General features: G+C 38.0%; 2 protein-coding genes across 8 annotated transcripts in view; both read right to left on the reverse strand.

Moving 5' to 3' along the window:
• Positions 1 to 1,216: 1,216 nt before the first annotated feature.
• On the reverse strand, positions 1,217 to 8,026 carry ISCA1 (iron-sulfur cluster assembly 1). Of its 2 annotated transcripts, none has more exons than XM_042877493.1 (4): positions 7,897 to 8,026; positions 7,160 to 7,213; positions 5,412 to 5,517; positions 1,217 to 3,611 (listed from the first exon to the last, which is right to left on the reverse strand). In XM_042877493.1, the coding sequence occupies exons 1-4, from the start codon at positions 7,975 to 7,977 to the stop codon at positions 3,463 to 3,465; spliced, it is 390 nt and encodes a 129-aa protein (XP_042733427.1). In that variant the 5' UTR covers positions 7,978 to 8,026; the 3' UTR covers positions 1,217 to 3,462. The 2 variants fall into 2 exon arrangements, with proteins under 2 accessions (XP_042733427.1, XP_042733428.1); XM_042877494.1 differs by having other exon boundaries at positions 7,951 to 7,995.
• Positions 8,027 to 10,474: 2,448 nt separating this feature from the next.
• The window catches only part of TUT7 (terminal uridylyl transferase 7), a 32,063-nt gene continuing 22,565 nt past the window's right edge, over positions 10,475 to 19,972 (reverse strand). For 3 of the 6 annotated variants that reach the window (XM_042877388.1, XM_042877389.1, XM_042877391.1), the window contains exons 19-29: positions 19,223 to 19,312; positions 19,020 to 19,133; positions 18,835 to 18,912; positions 18,096 to 18,273; positions 16,828 to 16,875; positions 16,630 to 16,721; positions 16,062 to 16,177; positions 14,299 to 14,621; positions 12,943 to 13,016; positions 12,724 to 12,787; positions 10,475 to 11,561 (exon numbers count right to left, since the gene is read on the reverse strand). In XM_042877388.1, the coding sequence (XP_042733322.1) occupies positions 11,494 to 11,561; positions 12,724 to 12,787; positions 12,943 to 13,016; positions 14,299 to 14,621; positions 16,062 to 16,177; positions 16,630 to 16,721; positions 16,828 to 16,875; positions 18,096 to 18,273; positions 18,835 to 18,912; positions 19,020 to 19,133; positions 19,223 to 19,312 (1,245 nt within the window). In that variant the 3' untranslated portion in view covers positions 10,475 to 11,493. Of the gene's footprint in view, positions 12,368 to 12,723; positions 12,788 to 12,942; positions 13,017 to 14,298; positions 14,638 to 16,061; positions 16,178 to 16,629; positions 16,722 to 16,827; positions 16,876 to 16,956; positions 17,403 to 18,095; positions 18,274 to 18,834; positions 18,913 to 19,019; positions 19,134 to 19,222; positions 19,313 to 19,972 lie in introns of those variants that run through there. The other 3 variants (XM_042877392.1, XM_042877393.1, XM_042877394.1) reach the window with 3 other exon arrangements.

Genomic DNA, 19,972 nt, shown 5'->3' on the forward strand with positions numbered 1-19,972 from the left:
TTCCCTTAGTGAATCTTTAAGGAAAATGCCATCTCCTGCTGAAAACAACTACAATTAATGCCACTCAGACCTAAGTGCATGTGGAGCTCTGCTAAGTCCTTGCATTTTAGCTCGCCTTCACAAAGCAGCATTCCTCACATATCTTAAAAGAACAAGAAAGGAAAAGAGAAGGCCAAAGTTCTCACTGTATGGCTTTACATCTTTATCTGTAAACTGTGTGTTTACAGATAAAAAGCCAGTCATGCTGAAAAGTAATTTTTCAAGTAATCTTTTCAGAGCTCTTCTGGAACAAATACATAAATACACACTTTGCCACATGAGACAACTACAGATTCCTACAGAGAGACTGCAGAATTGTAGTAACATAAAAGAATTACCTGCTTAATGAAAAAAAAAATATATATATATATATTCTACATATATATATGCATATATATATATATATACATATATATATATGCTATATATATATATATACATATATATATATGCTACATATATATATATACATATATATATATAATATATATATATATATATATATATATATATATATATAGTGTTAGCAACAAGTGGAATAGTTCAGGAATTTTTCTGCTAGTAAAGAAGCCTGTTTAAATAAATGGGAAGAATAACAATTACAGTGATAAACAAACATAATCAGCCTGGCAGATAGGATTCCAACACACACAGAACAATAATTATTTGACATTAGATTTTACAGTCCTACCACCTGTGTCTTACTTTTTTAGTTCAAATTCATTTTGTGCTGTCATTCGTTGCCAAAATGATTTGTACACTGAACTGTTTAAGGTTTTCCTGAACATGCTGTCCTCCTTCTTGAGACATCCAAAGAGAGCTACGAAAAGGAGTGGATCAGGAGGGACTTGGTATGCAAAAATTTTTGTTTGTTTTAGGGTTTTGCTTTTTTCCCCCCCCCCCAAGTTCTGTTTCTACAACAGAAAGACAGCTGCTGCATTTCCAGCCCCCTGACTGTAAAAAACGACTTGGTTCTTTCTCTCCAGCATTGTGAATACACAGTTGTATCAACAAATTCTGAGAAGGCGATGGAGACTGTTCATATTTCTTAGAATTATTAATTCAGCTAATTAATATTGTATCTATTTCATAATCCAGGCATACAAGTCTTAATTCTCTGCCAAGTCCTCTACCCCATATTCATTATTGTAAACAGAATCATATCAAGATAGAAATCTTTCACATTTACCAACAGGCAAATATTTATTATTGTAACTCAGAACTCTACATACAGTATTGCACAAAATTGTATCAACTGACAAAACCATGTGCCTACGTAACAGTAAACAGCACATAAGCAGAAGCTTATTTTAACAGACTGTGCGTTATGTGTCAGTAAATTAACACGTTTTAAAAGATTATTTCATGAGAGTACGAAAAAGCAAATTTCCATTCGAGGCATATACACGAAACACATGAAGAAGATTAATGTGTGTGCACAGGTCCAAAAACATCCCCAAAACCAAATGCACACCAAAACAAATGAAACAAGTAAAGTCAAAGCACTCTTAGCAAACACCAGTGTTACTACATTCATAGTCGTATCTGCTAGCAAGGAGCATAGAAACGTAATCTGAAGAAACACCCTTAGCTTGGAATTTTAGACATACTATCACATTAACCAGATTTTTGTTCGGCAAGATGAAAGGATTTACGGCACTATAAATTCACTTAACCAGTGTTACACCAGTTATTTCATAACGTAATTCAGGAGAAAAGTAACTGTGTACAGTAGTTGACTATTAAAAAGAGTTTTTATATCAGAAGATGACATAGTATACAACTAAAATTCAAGCATCTAATATTAAACCATAGCTCTGGAAATTCTGGCCTCCAATTCCTACGCCGTACATACCAAGAATGATTTAAGTTTTTCATTTTTATTCTTGCCTCTACATATTTTCTCAAGCCAGATCTAACTGGCTGCAATTCTACATCTGTAGCATGCCACAACTGACAAGTTGTTCACAGGCAAGCGTACACGATGCTAAGAGCCCAGTCCCCAGAATGCTCCACTTTCTATTCCCAGTCTTTTGACTAAGTGTTCAGGTTAGTTTCCCAGATTAACAAGTTACTGTCTTGTCTACCAAAGGGAATAACTTAGCTGCACAGTGCCCTCTTTAGACAATCAGGGAAATTAGAGATAAAAGGATGGACCTGTACTTTTCTCCTATCAGCTTTGGGAAGGACGAGAGAAAAGCTTACACTTCTGCCTGATTTCCAGTGGAAGATCATCAGCTTGAAAAACACTGCTTCAAAAAGGGAATTATCTGACTAGGAATAATCTGATATATATTTTTTTTAATTACTGACAATTATTTTTAAAACAATTACTCAATAAAAGCTTTTTTTTTTTTTAAATGATAAACAGTTTCCTGTAACTAAATTAACCCTTGGCTAGCTGTTACATACAAGTTACTGTAAGCTTTTAAAGTGAAAAATTCTAGTGCTACATAGTTACTAAGCAGAGTTTAGAGTTCTAACAGAATGAGTAGCACACCTGGTTAAAAAAAAAAAAAGAAGATTCCTCTCGCAGAAAAAGCAGCTTATGGCTTTGGTAGACAGATAGCATGGTGAGAATACAAACATACTCTGTGAACACAGAATCAAAATTTTGAGTTTTAACACCTCTGCAATTTAAGCCACAAAAGATAAACAACAGAAATGTGAGGAACAAGGGCTGTATCCTGCTTCAGCATTCCAGTACCTGAATATATTTTATGTTTTTGAAAATCACTAAGTACAACATAGGCTGTGACTTCAACTAGGAAAGGAATGGGATTAAAATTTGGTTAGAACATTTTTAATTATTTCTACAAGCAGTACTACCACAGCCTACCACTACACTAATATACAAACTTCTTTTTGGACTTCCCTGGATTTAGAGGAAAGTAAGTTCCAGAAAACCTACACATAAAAACATGAAAGTATCAGAAATCTAAGAAAGGAAAGTAAGCATTTACATAATCAGTGAACTTATAAGCTGAAGACTGTATGCCCGTGTATATAAAACACCTATAAATGGTGATTTTTTTTTTCCTCCCCTAAATCAAGCCAGAATACTGGCAACATACTTTTGCAAATTGCATCAGTTTTGGATGGGGAATGAGCTGAGTGAACAAAGAAAACTGCAAAGGAAAAGAATAGCAGTGTTTTATTTCCTTGGCATGTAAAAGCACAGTGACATTACGATAGCACTTACTGTTCTTACCTTATAGATTCCAACTCATCACAAGTTACAGCATAAATACATCAGTGCTGCAATTTAACATACAATTTACATACTCAACACGACTCAATTTTATTTTTCTTAGTGGTGTCCAGACTTCACACACCCTAGATCTGAAGAAAACTGATCTACTTCTGAAAGCCAAAAAGCAAGTGTCCTGTGATGTTTAAAGTCAAAGAAGTAGTCCTGAGATTTCAGATGTTAAAGCTTTCTCCACAGCCACATGTTCCTTTAATGTTTGGATTATTGAAGACAAACTCACTGGACAATTTATCTTCTACATAGTCCATTTCAGTTCCTAGAAGTGTCAGCTGTGCTTTCTTCTCAATAAACACTCTAACCCCTTGAAGACAACAAAGAAAAACAAATTTACATAGAGCAAAATCATTCATCGTTTACTTTGAGTTGTATTTCAAATGAAAGGGAAATTGTTAACTTTCAGTTTTCTCGAAGCAAAATTTGAAGACCATCAACACAGCTTCTTTTTCCTTAACCTGTGACACTCTTCCATTGCACTTTCTATCCTACTATAAAATCTGAATAACAGTCTTAGTAGTAGTTCATCTTATGAACCAGAAAGAGATCCCTTTTCTAAGGCATGCAAAGCTGTGAGTAGGTTGCTTTAGCTGTTTATAGAGTAGAAGATAACAGAAATAACATCAGTGAACAACAGCGAGAACTGGTTAAGTTATATAAGCAACTGCCAGAAAGCTGCTCTATTACAGTGAAAACTTAGATAAAACACACTGTTATAACAACACAAGTCCGCAGGCAACAAAGTTGAAGTTACTCCAAACAGATTTTCAGGGAAAATTTTGATAGCAATTAACACAGAAGGCTAAACCTAATGCAAAATTTTACAGACCTGATCCCTGAAGTGGTCACTTGCTACCTAAAAGCCAGAAAATTTGGGCTGAAATCCAAAACTACCAGCCTGATGAGTACAGAGCTATATTAAAGTCAAAGCCTTTAGTGGAAATCAGTCTAGAAGCAGCCAAACAAAACAGAAAGCAGAGACATCTGAAATACTCTCCGTTTTTGGACCTTGAAGTCTCTCTCTTGACTGAGGGAAACATGAACTGCTTTTATCTTCCTTAAGATCCAAACCAGAAAATGTTTTTTCAACTCTATAAAGCCAGAGCAGCTCTGAGTCAAGCAGAGGTAACTCCAGAAGCAAGTTAAGTTTGAAATCAAGAGGCACTTGCAGAATTACGTGGCAGTCTCGATCTCAGGTGCTCCAGTTCAGTTTAGTCATTTGTCCCAACTACTTCTTTTTGTAAGAGAATGAAATGTATTGGTTGGTTGTAGATATCTATAACACAGCTATAACCTGGTCTCTGCATTGCAGAATACTATTTGTAAGGAAATAATTGCAATATCCCACTCTTATGCATATCTCCTACTTTTCTGCCAGATTCATTTTTCTGGACGTAAATACAAGAGAATTCAGTAATTCTCAGACAAAACAAAAGAAAAACCAGAGGAATATTTTAGAAACCTCTCGAAAACAAACATTATATGGATTCTGTAAAAATCCCTATTTTACAGGACCACAAAGAAAGTCTTCTGAGTGCTGGACAAAACTATGGAACTTTCAATATTTTAGCAACACACCTGTTATAGCATTCTCAACAAAATTATCAGATAGCATGCTTAAACATCAGCATACAAAAACAATTTTCTAAGTAATGCTTAGTTAAAATTGTAGAAATGGTTGTTACAAAACAATTTGAAGATCAAAAGCATGAACAGATTAGAAACAAATTACAGATCAGTGAAGAAGATGACAAGTTAGAGAAGACTTTTCAAAAACAAAATCCTTATTTTGCCAACTCTGGTTTTAGGCATGCTGATAAAGTATCCCTTTCCTTATGCATTTTTCTATTTTTTTTTCTCTAAATACCTAGGATTAACCACCTCCAAAAGCATGAACAATTGGCTACACTGGTTATTCTGCGCAGCAGCCTCTGAACTACAGATTGCAGAGCTGCAGGTTTTAACTGATAACTTCAATATGGAAACCAATGCAGCACCAATTCCAGTATCAGGAAGCTAGGACCTCTTGTTATAGTTTAGTACTCAAAACAATTTCTAACCCGCCTTTCTAACCACATAAGATTGCTCTACTGCAGCAGAAACTCACCATCTTGAACTACTTCTTCATCAGAGTCTCCTTTAGACTTTGTATACTCTAGTGTATAAGAAAGTCCATTGCATCCCCTTGTACGAACACCTACTTTCACACCTACCTGAAAAAACACAAAACACAAACATACATGACTTTTTTTAAACCTGTTCTTCAACACCTTGCAATAAAAGTAGGTGGGATAACAAAATGACGACATCTATTCTTCCCTACCCAAAGCCTAGAACTAGAACAGAAGTGAACTAGCTCAGTGCATTTCTTTTCCTTTTACAAAATTGATTATAAAGGTAATGGTAAGCATCAGATATTTGCTACTTTGCACCTAGCTCTAATAGTTCTTAAAAACAACTTTTGAAGTGATAATAAACTACTGCTACTTCTGTGAGTGCCCAGTCTCATAAAGACAGTAGAATTTCAGAATGTTGTGACTTCAATTTAAACTTCATTCAGATGCTAATTCAGGCACTATTTTAAGACTATTATAATTAATTATGAAGCTGTGAGGGCAGGCCAAGGGCAGTTGCTAGATTTCTACACTCTTTCTCTAATGACCATCAGAAAACTACTTCAATTCAAAGTTCTGAAAGAATTTACTTTGATTTCTCCATTACTCCTGCTGCCTTTTGTCCATAAAACTCAAACTCTACCTTACATCAAATATATCCATTTGCTTACTACATTAATCCATGTTAAACCCAACCCAGTCAGTGTATTTGTAATCACTCACTGCTTCTCATAATGACCTTCTTTGTTTGAGAGAAAAAGAGCAGCCATAGAAGTGAGGAGCTAAGAAAAAGTGGTATAGAATCAGAAAGCCATTCACATACAATAAACTTCCAAAAGTACCTATTCCATTTTCAGCAAACCACTATTTCTTAGTTAAACAGAAGTACACTGTATACCTGTATATTACCTGTGTTACAATAAAAATCCACCAGAACATTACCAAATACCACCACGTGGGACCTCAGACAAACTGTGTGATCTGCTCTGACTAAGCACCTCTCGACAGGAAACACTAGATACAATGCAGCATGCTGGAAAACAGGAACACCATTTATAACACAAGGATGACTGATCAGCCAAGCTGCGGGCTCAGGGCTTCCTTATCATCATTTGTGTTCTGAAGAGAAAGCCTGGTTATTTACAGATGTACAGGAAGAAAAGGAAACAATGGGCATTGTACTGTAGTTAAGAGAGAATATTTCTCTTGAAATAGTACTTGCTGTAAAGCAAAATTAAAGACAGTGTTTGTTTTCATAGTGGTTAGAAAGCAAGTTTGAGCTTTCCTCTGAAAAGCTCAGTTATTTGGTGAAATGCTGGCAACTCACAAAAATGAATGTTTTGACCAATAGATAATAATCTAACATGACAGCTATATACCTCATAATGACCATTCCTACAAAAACTGATTACTAATGTCTTAAAGCAACAGTTGAAGGCCCTAAAGTTACCTGAAGTCACCACTGTGCCACATTAGAAGAATTCATTAAAATATAACTTAAAAATAAAGCTCAACTTCGTTTCACATTTTATCATCTCAACAGTAACTGTACAGTGACACATCATTACAGCAAGCTACCTTCTGCATTTAATTCTATAGAGAAACAATGCTTAAAAAACATTTCTCTCCAAAAAAGCCCCCAACATCTCTAAACTGCTGGGTGTTTATTTCAGACTTCTAGGTTAGTGAGAAGTGCTTTGTGACCGTCTGCTGCACAACACGACAGCCCTAGTATGCTTACATGCTCAGGCTGGTCTTTAAGAAGTTGTTTTATCTTCTGGACGGCTGACGGGGTCTGAAAAACAAAAACACATCATTTCTAACCGTTACTTCTTGTTCATTTGCAGAGAGTGCTTGCACAAGCATTTCACAGAACTGTGTTACACACAGCCCTATTCTGACACTGTGCAACACAGTTATGCCTTACACTTCATCCCGGCACCCCATTTGCACGGTCACCTTCGGCACCTGTCACATCGCCAGCCCACCTGCTGCCGACCCACTGCCTGACCTCAGCAGCGCCTCGTGACTGCAGTGCCGAGCAGAGTGCCTGCCGCCTCCCCACAGCCAGCAGCTCAGATACGTAAGCCCCTGGGGCTAGCTTTCCGTTTTCAGACAGTCTCTGTGCACGCAGCGCGCTCCTCGCTTTCTGCACACAACGTCTTTACGTTTGTCTGTAGGCACGCAGGCACTTCGCAGCCCGTGACGCCGCTCCGCAGCCGGCTGCCCGCGGTCCCCCGGGCGCGGCGCCCCCCCGCCCGCGCCCGCATCAACAACCGCACCCGCACCCAAACCCTTGTTCTCCTTTCCACCCCGGAGGCCCAGCGGCGCTCGGCCTCGCCCCGCCCGCCGCCTCCGAGCCCGCTGTCACCCCGATGCCGCCCGCCGCGGGAGCAGGCCCCGCCGCCCGGCCCGACTCCGAGAACGCCGCCGCGGGTTGTAAACGGGGGCCGAAGGCGCTCGGCCCGGGGCGCTGACCAGGGTGAGGGCAGCGCGGGTGGCCTGGATCTTCCTCTTGCTGACCGCGCGCACCGTGGCCCGCACCACCGACGATGCCATCACGCCCCTCCGCCCCGTCCTCTGCCCTCTGCCATGGGCACCACCGACGTCACGCCGCGACACCGCCCCGCCCGACGCGCTTCCGCCATCCGTCCTCATTGGGCAGCCGAGAATGACGGGCAGGCGGTCCGGCCCGCCCCTCCGGCCGTGCTGCGCCGAGGCCGCGTGCGCGCGCCCGTGGGGTGTGTTTTGGAGGAGGCTCCGCGGCTTGTGCGCGGAGATAAGGGGCGTGCGGGGCCCGGCCCTGCCTCCGGGCCGCACCGTCCGTGTCCGCAGGAACGACGGCCAGGGGATGCAGATACAGCCCGATGGAAACAGGGAATGGCGTCTCTGCAGAACCATAGAGTCACTGTGAAAAAGACCTCTGAGATCACCGACTCCAGCCGTCGACCCACCATCGCCGCGGCTTTCAGTGCATCTGTGCCCTTCTTGAACGCCACCGGGGCAGCCTGCGCCAGTACCTGATCACTCTTTCTGAGAAAAAAAATGCTTCCAAATATCCAAAGTGAGGTACACAGCCCTCTGCAAACGTGGAATATGTCAGCCGGGCTCTTTACAACTCCCTGAGAGGAGTCTGTAGTAAGGCATAGGTCGCCCTTTTTTCCCAGGTAATAGCAACAGGATGAGAGGGAATGACCTCAAGTTGCACCAGGGGAGGTTCAAGTTGGATGATTCTTCTCTGAAAGAGTGGTGAGATGTTGCAATGAGCCGCTTAGGGGGATGGTAGACGCTGTCCCTGGGGGTATTTAAAAATCGTGTGGATGTGGTACTGAGGGTATTGTGCTTTTATCCAGCAGATGACTGAGCACCAGGCATTCATCTGCCCACTGCCCCCTTCCCAAAAGGATAGAGAGAACTGGAAAAAAAAGAAAGTAGTTTGAGATCGAACTGTTCACTAAGATAGAGAAAAGGATAACACTTATGACTATATATACGTATATTTATATATACATGAGCATATACAAGAAGTGCTGCACAGGCAATTACTCACCACCCTCCGACCCACGCTCAGCTAGAGCCCTGAACAGCAAAAGCAGTGATGAATTTTCATAGCCTTCAAAACTCTTTCCACGAGGCCATACACTACAAAATAATCCTCTGTCCAGTTTGAGTCAGCTGTCCTGATTCTGCACCTTCCCAGATCCTTGGGATCTTTGCTGGGAATGGCCTTGGCTCTTTGCAACACTGCTTAGCAGCAACTATAAGTATCAGTGTGCTATCATCGTTTTTCTCCTAGAACCAGGTGCTCTGAAGAGCTCCATCCCAGCTCAAACTAAGACACAGGGACATGGCTATTGGGCATACTGCTGATGTTGGAATTGATGTTCTCAATTGGGTTGATGGGTTGGGTTGATGTTGGAATTGGTGATCTCAGAGATGGAAGGCCTTAGACGCTCTATGAGCCTGAGGCCTTAGTCAGCAATGCTTGTTAAGTACAAGCTGGAAGCAAGTGTGCAAATGCAACCAGTTTTTCTGTCAGTACTGTTTACTTTACCTCCTTGTATAAAGGTGCATGACTGAAATCCTTCATGCAGAAAAATGCACCCACTGACATTCAGCAGTGCTTGCTGAATGTTTATGGAGACCAGGCAGTGGAAGTGAGCACGGTGAGGCATGTGGTGTATTTCAGCAGTGACAACAGCAGGCCACCTTTGCTGGTGCACATCTTTATGAGCGCAGCGACAAAACCCTGCTTGCCAATGAAAATGCACAGTTAATGACAGTGACTTTTGACAAGAGTGTTTTGTAGCTGAGAATTTCTCTATCAAACAGTGCTAATGTACTCTTTGCTGTAGTTTCCACAGAAGTAAGAGGTATTTTCAGAGTGAGTTGGAGGTTGGAAGTGTAATCTGTAGGATTTAGAACTGACTTTAGAAATCTCACACTTGAAAGCTTCACTATAAAACTAAAAAATATCTCAATGCGAGGGTGCTGAGTAGCATAAATGTGATCTATTTAGTTTTAAAAATATCTTCTATCTATAACATTATGCTGTAGTCTCTTAGAGGTGTATATATTTTGTTCTCATCAACAGAACAGAAGGCTAAATAAAATATATATGAGGCATGCAAATGTCCTGCATGTGAATTTTCTGGGTATGAATGTGGAAGTATAGAAGAAAATCTCAGGGAAAAAAAATGCTTAAAATTATATGAATAACATGCTATAGAGGACAAAATTGGAATGGTTTTCCATTTGTGAAGCTGGCTAAGATTGAAAATAGGTAAAGAAAAACAACATCTTTTGGGAGAAAGATAAAACATCTAGAAATATAAAGATAGCTGGCTTCATGTTGATGAAGGAAAAAAAAATAGGAGTTAGCTTCCTAAGGTCACTTTGGAAATTCTAACCTTCACCTTTAGCGAAAAACAGGTGAAGGAAAAAAAAAAAGCATAGCATTTTATAAAACAGATCATTCCAATAAATTAATGATTCATTCCACATTTAAGTCAGGAATACTGAAAGCTACAACTTAAGAAGAAATACAGAATCGTAATTCTGGATTTTGATTTTATTTATTTATTTCAAAGTCATAAATAACAGTGGTTTCAATTTTACCATGTAATTATTTCCTGAACAAGACAGAGTACACTACCAGCTCTGGAAGGACTTCAAGTAAAGCTCAAGTTGATACACCTACTTAAATTCTTGGCTGGTCCAAGGATCCCATTCACATTTTATGAAAATGCACATGTGTTTTCCCCAGATGCCATATATCATTTCTCTATTCCATAAAGCAGTTATGTCTGTATCCCCAAGATAATGAAAAAGATTCTTAGCAGCATCAAACAGGACTGACCTGTTTCTTAGTTGTCTCTTTTTCTTTTTTTTTTTTATTTTTTTTATTTTTCCTCTCTTCTCCTTCCTTGTACACAAGCACAGCAGCAAATTAAATTTCATAAAATCAAAGAAGGGGCAAAAAACTAAAAATCTCACTGGTACTGCTTTACTGCAGAGACAGCTTTAACATATGTTTACTAGTGACTGTGTTTTCAGTCCTCTACACGGGGAAAATAAAAACACCACAAAAACCTGTTTGCAAGCACAGTCTACAAGCATTTCAAACACTTTTACACAAATATTCATTAACAATCAACATATATAAATAATATTTGCTCCTTCAAAAAAAATCATATTTTGAAGAAAATACACTTATTTGGCCTGCAACAATTTTAGTGCATTTTAAAATGCTCAGGCTGAATGACAAAACCTTGGTCCATTTTCAGTACCTGCATTTATCTATATGATTTACCTAGTAAACAAATACAAAACATCATGGCTTTCTATTAAAATGCTCAGACAATCTATTTAGGAGCAAGGGGTCTATGGTATGACACCATATTAAAATCCTTTATTAGCAATCTAAAGTAAGGTTAAAGAAACATGGGTGTTTTAAGTTGAAGATTATTTATGCTGCTGTCCTGTGAATCCAGATGCTTTAGCCAAAGTAAGTTTTTAAGTATAAGAATGAAGTAAATTGCAACTGTATTGCAATTTAACAGTGCTTCATATCCCTCATGATTCTTGCTGGGTCCTCTTCTGTGAGGCTTTTCCCTGAGTCATATATCTATTGGAAAGGCTGCCTGAGATCAGGGGGGGAAAAAAAGCATCACACTTTAAAAGCTTAAAGGTTTCAAATCAAAACAAAACACAAAGAAATCCCAACCCAATAACCACCTCTACCACCACCACAGACAGAAACAAACAAACAAAAGTAAAACAAGAAGAAATTACTGTTAAGTTGAACTGCAACGAAAGCACACAAGATCAACTTTATAATATCAGCTGCTAGAGGACAGTAGGAAATATTATAATACAGAAAAGATTACTTTTTTTCCAAATAAATGCCTGGGGACAAACTGCTTTTTTTTTTTTTAATTTCCCAAACTCAGCTTCAAAGAAGTCTTGCAATGACTTTTTTTCCCACCCCACGTAAAACTGAAAACCTACAGAGATATTTAATAGCAGTTTGCAAAGACTTCTCAAATCTCCCTTCAGATGCCCCAGAAGAGATCTATGGAAAAACCCAAGCTGCTAAATGGTTTGCACTTGCACACAAAACTCAAAGTAATTAAAAAACAAAAAAACAGTTACTTGAAAAATCTTCATTGTGACAGTTAACAAGTTAAATGTGTGAAATTTCTGTAAGGAAGCTGCAGTGGCAACCATGCATCTAACACAGTGCACAAAATGTCTCTGATCCAGAGAGCGTATACAAAGGCCTTTATGTCATCGTCTGTCTGCTACTTGTAAGTGTAATTTTAACTTTCTCGCATTTTGACAGATCAAAGGATGTGCTTTCATAGTCTCTCTTAAGTTAGCTGATCATGTGGAATTCTAGATGATTATTCTGAGGAAGCCTCACAAGAAAGTGCTCCACATGTTGCTCCTGAAGAGAAACACAGAACCCCATGTATGCCAAAACAGAGGGAGAGAAGAGAGAGATTGATAAAACACCAGATCCTTCTGCAAAATAAATCTATCAGAGTTAAATAAAGAACAAATGGCTGACAGAATTGACATGCCTTATAAGTTTTGTTCCCAAAACACGAATAAAAAAAATGCGCTTTTCCAGCTTAAAAAAAAAAAAAAGAAAGAAAAAGTGGTTTCAGAATTATCTGGCAACCTGTTCAGACTACTGCTGCGTTCAGCAAGTTAGGCAGAGTTTCCATACGGACTGAGAAAGTAAGGTGAAAACGCATGCTTTCACACTGAATTTCTGAATTGAAAGAAAGAGATACAAACCTGTCTGGGGACTCAAAAGTACTTTTCCTTTTTGTTTCTTTTTTTCTTCATGTGTAACCATTCCCTATAAACAACACATATATACTGATGAACCTACAAAACTGAATTACATATTACACATGTTCTCCTTGAAAGCTTAAGTAAGAATAACTTTAAGTTCCTTTACAAGAGTTTCAGAATATTTAAAGAGATCCAGGAAGAAGAGCACTTAACATTTACCTGATTCAATCGACCAGCATGTTTGGCAGTTGGAGGTAAAGGGGATCCACACAACATTTCTGGTTTTGAACCTCCTGAAAAAGTTGTAATATAGCAAAGACTTACTATTTTGAAACTACTTTTCATCTCAGATATCCTAAGGTACAAAAACTAGAAAGATACTTGCATTCTACCTTCATAGCACAGAGAACTTAAGACATTTCTGTTTTCTGCCTTTATATAATATACAAAAATGGGCACAATGAAATGAGATGCATCCATAGTTAAGCATTTAAGCTAGAAACCCCAATTCCCAAACCTACACAAGGAGACCTGGAATCTTCAGAAAATGAATGATGATATGGGGTTAAGTGAGTTGACCAAAGTCCCACAAAGTGCTTGTGTATAGCACAGTAAGTCACAAAACCTCTTGGGCCCAGAGAACTATAGAGAACACTTCAGGCACCAGACAAGCAAAAAAGTCCATCCTAAATCAATTCTCCTTCTCTACAAATATATTGATTCCCAAAGGATTCCTGTACTTTATTTTGAGATGTCAAGTAATGAGCAAACTGTACAGCTTTTTTCTGTAGTGTGTATATAAATGCTTCTAGATTTACTTAGGGGGAAACTGTAATACTGTGTTCGTTTGTAAGCTAGATGAAAGTACCATGCACCATGCCAAGAAGTTGCATTCTTATTAGAGTGATTTTCCTACAATAAAGATGACTACAGATCTGTCTAATGTGAAGGATGACTTAGATACTGCTTAGCAGTTCACTGTTTTCAAGTCTGTCAGTCAAGTTCTATCTTCAGGCAATTACTGTAGTTTCACGTGTTTTTTTTTAAATTTTATTTAACTCAAAGTTGCAAAATAACTCTAAGAAAAATAAGGCAGATTATTTTATCAACCATATTACTGAGTTAGGAAGGACATTCTTTATTTCTTCCCATTCAAAATATTTTATCTGAGCAATTTATTTTCAGTGATCTTGAGGTCCTTATGAAAGAGGTCTATTTTACATGATGGGAAGGAGCTATAAGCTTTTACTGCTATTACCAGGTGCTGAAATAGAAGCTGTATATTGAAACGTTAGCCAACTTTAGCAGTGAAGGCAACAGAAGCAATTTCAACACAGCAGGCACTCTCCACTTTCTACTGTTACCTCCTGGCCTGCTAAGAGAAACCATCTCTATTCTCAGGACACAACTGTTTTGAAAGATAGGTGAAAGTAAAGGGGAAACTGATCATGTCTGACTCTATTTTTAAAAAGTTGGCATTTATGTGAATGCCATTCAAAGGAAAAATATTTAGCCTTTAATGAACTTTGTAACCACAAGTTCTGCTTAAACTACTCAGCTTGATCAGTTTCATACCTGCAGCTACCTTATACTGTGGGCATTCCTTTTTAATGTGACCTTCTCTTCCACAGATAAAACAACGTTTTTCTTTTAACTCTCTGTCTTCTTGTCGCTTCCACTTCTCTGCTGATTGCCTGGGAGACCGTTCTTTTCCAGTTTCCACTATTCCCCTTGCGACTTTGCTCTTTTGAGGTGTAAATAGATGCAATTTCCCCTCCTTGACAGAGCTTTCTTTTTCTGTTGTTCTGTTCTGTATTTCTTTGTCCTCTTTGCTTTTCTCTTTGTTTTCTGTGTACCTCTGGTTTTTACTATCTTCATAATCACGTCGTCGCCTCAGTCTGCAAGAGGAAAAGGCTGCAGATTTCATATGTCTTATATACATTAAAGATAAAAACACAAACACTGCATATAGCCTATAAATGGACTCAATTTATTTCTTCAGTGGGTTAAATAAAGTTAAATGCCTTTGGCTCTTTTAAGAAACAGTTCTACACTGTTATGATATATATATTATTAACTTCACAATTTGATTACAATACACCTGAAATTCTATTTTTTTTCCCCTCTAAAATACGAATGCATCAACGTGAAGATCTTGTTGCTGGAGCTGCAATGACAGTGGAAGAAAAAGGACACCAAATTAAATACTAGCACATAAAAATAGAGCTCTCATTCTACTTCTTGTACCATTCCAGGAGAAATCTACCTTCCTTCCAAAATGGCATATATTCACTCTCTCTACAAATCATGTATAAAGGAAGATGCTTCTAGCATTCAAAGTGACTTAAAGACGTATCAGTGAGGACCTGGGTGCCATTACTGATCTGGTTTCATTTTACTTGTTTATTTATGAACTGGAGAAGGAACAATCAGTGTCTGATGATAACAGACTCCTTTGCTCAGTCAGATGCAGCACTAATGACAAGAAAACTGAAGAAACTCACAAAACTGAATAAACTGACAAAATGATAGCAGACGAACTTCACCATAGATAAATTGTAAATAATGCATCCTGGCAAAAATAATCTAGACCATGGCTATACAATATACAAAGGAAAGCTGGCAATTAGACCTAAAAATAGACCTGAAGTATCTTGGAATCATTTTAAAGAATTACTAAAAAAAAAAAAACCCAACAAACAAAACCCCCACCCCAATACAAACAAGAAAACAAGAAAAACTGACTAACAGTAGTAGCCAAGAAGTTTACCAGAATATCTGCATCATCAGGTAACATATCAAGAACAATACAGAAAGGACTTTTTTTTTGTGCTGTGTAAAACTATGGCGTGCCTCCAGCTATGTACTTTGTGTTAGTCTAATGTGAATACTTTAAGAAGGAGGTAGTACAGTTACAGAAAGTACAGAGAAAGGCAGGTAAAATGAAGGAGCAATTACTAAAAAGGGCACAGACACTAATTTGGCAAGAAGCTACAAGATGAACACAACTGTGACTTCAAATCTCATCCAGGCATTATCAATACTCATTAATCCTCCTATGTAGTGCTAATGAAACCAAATGAATGCAAGAGAAGAAATCCCCAGAAGACAGCCAACTAGTGTACCTGTCATAAAGAGCATCTGCTATTGCAGTGGCTGGACAAAGGACTGAAGAAATATCAGTCTTATACCACTTATTTTCATAAATGCAGAATTTCATTGATTTCTGCTCTATGGAATGCTGTATGGAATATAGCTGTGAATGCACAGCTTTAGCATCCCTGTTCTAATCTTCCTTCTAAGGAAATATATCACAGAGATCCCAAAACTATACTCACTTTCTTCTCATGGGACAATCTTTCATGAAATGGCCAATTTTACCACAAATTCTGCAGCATCTATCATTTGGTGCCAATTCTCCTTCTGTCAGTACCTCTGGATCAAAGAAGTACTCCTGAGAAAAAAAAAAATGATGCATATAAATTACAAGTTCATACACTGGGCAGTCAAAACAGATAAGTAAGTTGTTGAAATTTTGCTTATGTACAGTTCTGACAGATCTAACAAGATAAAATCGTCCTCTGCTTCCTCTTCCCCACAGGCAGCCGGCTGACTACCAGGTGTGCAACATTCTTTCTTAAACCAGTCTTAAAAAACCCTAAGCTTTTCTGAAGGAGGCTGAAATGTCTAAAAGCCTACATAATGAATATCTCCCTTGATCAGTATTTTGTATGCCCCCACATTTTATAGGCAAACAATATGAAAAAAAGTACTCAGTAATAACAGTTCAAGGATTTATAACAGCACTGCTGAAATTAAGAAAAGCATTAAGAGACCATAACCATATTCTTAAAAGCGAGTTACACAATGAAAAACATGCATATGATGCCCTTAGGAGCAGCTTACCATTTTTGATGGATATTCTTTAGGAAATATTTTTACAGGAGTACCGAATACTCTTCTGCCATTTATAAAAGCTTTCATTATAAAGTTTGTCACTAGGGAAACACACACAAAAAAAGAGAAAACATCACGTGAACATCAAACAAGCCAGTAAAACAAGAATTGTCACTTAATATCCAAGTTTTTCAACAGGAAACTTACTTTTTCTTGATAATCCAGCTCCAAGATTGTGGTTCAAATCGAAGGGGTCTGTATGGAAAGCATTAGAGACATAAATATTTATATGCACATATATACACACATACACACACAAACAACCCAAGACAACTGTTTTGAAAACAGAATTAATGCACTAAAATTAAACTGTTTGTGAATTTCTGGAAAATAAATTAATTTCATGGACAAAGGATCACGTTAGTGAGATGAAAAGTGAACGAAGCAGCCCCAAGCGCATTAGGCACAGTACAGATTGACAGTCAAGGGAAGGAATTGTTCCACTCTGCTCTGCAGTTTTGCAGCATCACCTCGAGCACTGTGTGCAGGTTTGTGCACTGCAATATAAGATCATAAAGCTACAAGGGAATGTCAAAAGGAGAGCTATAAAGGTGATGAACGGCCTGGTGGGCAAAGTGTATGAGAAGTGACAAAGGTCCCTTCGATTCTTCAGTCTGGAGAAGAAGAGACAAAAGAGAGGCCTCATGGCGACCTACAGCTTCCTCATGAGGGGAGCAGAGGGGCAGATGATGATCTCTTCTCTCTGGTGACAGCAATAGGACCTGAGGAAACGGCATGGAACTGCATCAGGAGAAGGTCAGGTTGGGGATAAGGAAAATGTTCTTCACTGGAGGGTGGTCAAACCCTGGAATCTGCTCCCCAGGGCAATGGTCATGGCCCCAACCTGCCAGAGTTCAAGAAGCATAAGGAGAATGCTCTCAGAGATAGGGCTCGAATTCTGGTAGGTCCTATCTGGAGCCAGAAACTGGGCTCTGTGATCCCTATCATTCCAAATCAGAATATTCTATGGTTCTATAAAAGAATATGCTTAAGTTGTATGTGGAGCAAGACAGTAGAAGTTCTTTCTGTGAAAGTCACACGGCCCAGAAAATGACTTACGGAACATTTCTAAAATGTATCACTGCATTTTCCTAATAGAGATCTTAGCATTAACAGTGTAATACATATACAACATTAAACTGGTCATTCAAATATGAACTCTGCTAACCTTACTATTAGTGGGAAAATCTCACAAGTATGATTTCTGCTTTGCAGCTTTTTTGCAGGTGGGAAGAAAAAGAATAATTTTTAGCTCCACTGAAAATGAATGGGAATTTTATGAAGACTTAAAACATAACAAAATAGCAACTTGTAATCTATTAATAGAAAACTAAATAAGCCAACACAGAATGACCAAGTTTTTCATGTGGACATTAAAGAAATTCCATATAGGGATGTACATTATGTGATTTTACCTTCAATAACAATGTATTTGGATGTCCACTGCTTCTTGAAAGTTGTAAGCAGGTTCTTTCTCCTAATGCAGATGACATGCTCTTTAAAATCAAAGTCTTCAGTGTAAAAACGAAGAAGTCCCAGCCACAGTTGCCCTACAGATTCAGTGTTTTTGCCAAAGTCAGGCCAAACAACTGGCTGAAAATGACAGAAATACATTTATTTTCTACACTTACACTGGAGAGAATAACTTAATAACTTTCAAATCCAACACAATCCAGTTACTCCAGGATACTTTCTTTCTAAACTGCCACTAAGAACCCAATTATTGATTTTATAATAGCATGTCTTTAAACTTCAACAGAACTTTTAACATCAGGTTTTGCCTTTATTAATTCACTGTAAATGCTCACTTAATTCAAAATTATTCAATAGGTTTAACCTACTGTGGCCATAAGCGTAATTAATATTTAAAAGAAATTCTCTGCTCAGTAACGTGATGCACATAATGATTAATCATCATCAACATCTGAAAGCAATTTATTTTAAAACTACTTTTTTCAGGTTATGCAGTGGATTTTTTTTGTTTGCTTCTTTTTCAATGTACAGATGCTTGCACTGCTGGGTTGAATAGAACCATGTTCTTAAAAGTTCACATTTCAATTTATAAAGCAATAGCTACTTCAGTTCCACTACTGTGTTCAATCAACATGTCTGAGAACATTTCTTAAAATGAATTCTTTTTCATTTTTTACTCACCAACTCTTCTATCTTATCAAAGAAATAAACGTTCCAACCATCAACTAAAATTTCAGGCTTTTTTGGTTCTTTGTAGATCTGAAAACATAGTATTAAATTCAACAGAAAAGCCTTTAAGACCAACACTAACATTCTTCTGATCAATACTGTGTACAGGTACTGGTTTCTTTATTGATATACTGTACCTCTTGAAGAACAGGGATGACAGGTGGATTTCTCTGTTGAAGAAAATAAAGCACCATAAGAGTATATGCATAAGAAGAAAGGCTACCACGAGATGCATCTCCAATGTCGCACATCTACAAAAAGGAACACAAATTACATTTTTTTAATGATCATCACCTCATGGTGCAGGTACTACCTCATCCTGAATGCCTGAAAAACTCACCTTTGTAAAAACTTTCATTGTATAGCACAGATATTTCACTCGAGGATCAATGGCTGCATATGATGAAAGAAGTCTTGTATTATGCAAGGCCTATGAAAATAAGAAATCCATATATGAAATATAGGAGGCCTGAAGAAGTTGAGGGAATGAGCTGAAAACACATAAAATGTTTTTAGTCAAGAGAAGACAATGAATGATTCGGAGCACTGTAGATTCAGAGTTCACATGCATACTTCTTCAATTTTAATTTACTTAATGAGTTTGTGTTAACAGCCTGTAGAGCTGTGAGCTCAACAGTTAAGCCCCGCATAGTAGAATGTATATTGAGAAAGGAAACATTCAACAGTGAGGTTATCACTACTACTCTACTGAAAGGCTAACAAACAACTCATGATTCTCAGAGTTGCTATAAAGCAGAATTCACAGAACACTACTTCAGAAAGTGAAGTATTCATCTATTACTGCATTTTCAAAATATATGGTAGGAGGTTAATTCTTGAATTAAGATATTTCATTCCAGAAAAGTGAGAGCTATTAAATTACCCATGGGGATGCAAAACTTCAAGTACACACTTTTAGATTTTGTAGTTGAGGTATCCTTCTCTACTTGGGCTCCCCTCAGACTCATACAGAAGCTTCAGAAAGCTTAATGCTTGGCTCTAAAACTCACTTTCCTTCAATGCTGCAAGGAGCTGCCTATTGATGTACAAAACATCGGAAAAAAACAAATGATACTTCTTTTTAAAATAT

This window comes from Lagopus leucura, unplaced genomic scaffold (assembly GCF_019238085.1).
Source record: "Lagopus leucura isolate 7727_CA_CO unplaced genomic scaffold, USGS_WTPT01 Super-Scaffold_100018, whole genome shotgun sequence".
NCBI classification, from domain to species: Eukaryota; Metazoa; Chordata; class Aves; order Galliformes; family Phasianidae; genus Lagopus; species Lagopus leucura.

Bases quoted from the DNA above. Each gene is read 5' to 3' on its own strand.
- ISCA1 (XM_042877493.1), bottom strand. From the start codon at position 7,977: ATGGCATCGTCGGTGGTGCGGGCCACGGTGCGCGCGGTCAGCAAGAGG. The intron at 7,214-7,896 runs GTCAGCGCCCCG...TTTGTTTTTCAG, and splicing joins CCCGCGCTGCCCTCACCCTG to ACCCCGTCAGCCGTCCAGAA. The intron at 5,518-7,159 runs GTAAGCATACTA...GTGTTTTTTCAG, and splicing joins TTAAAGACCAGCCTGAGCAT to GTAGGTGTGAAAGTAGGTGT.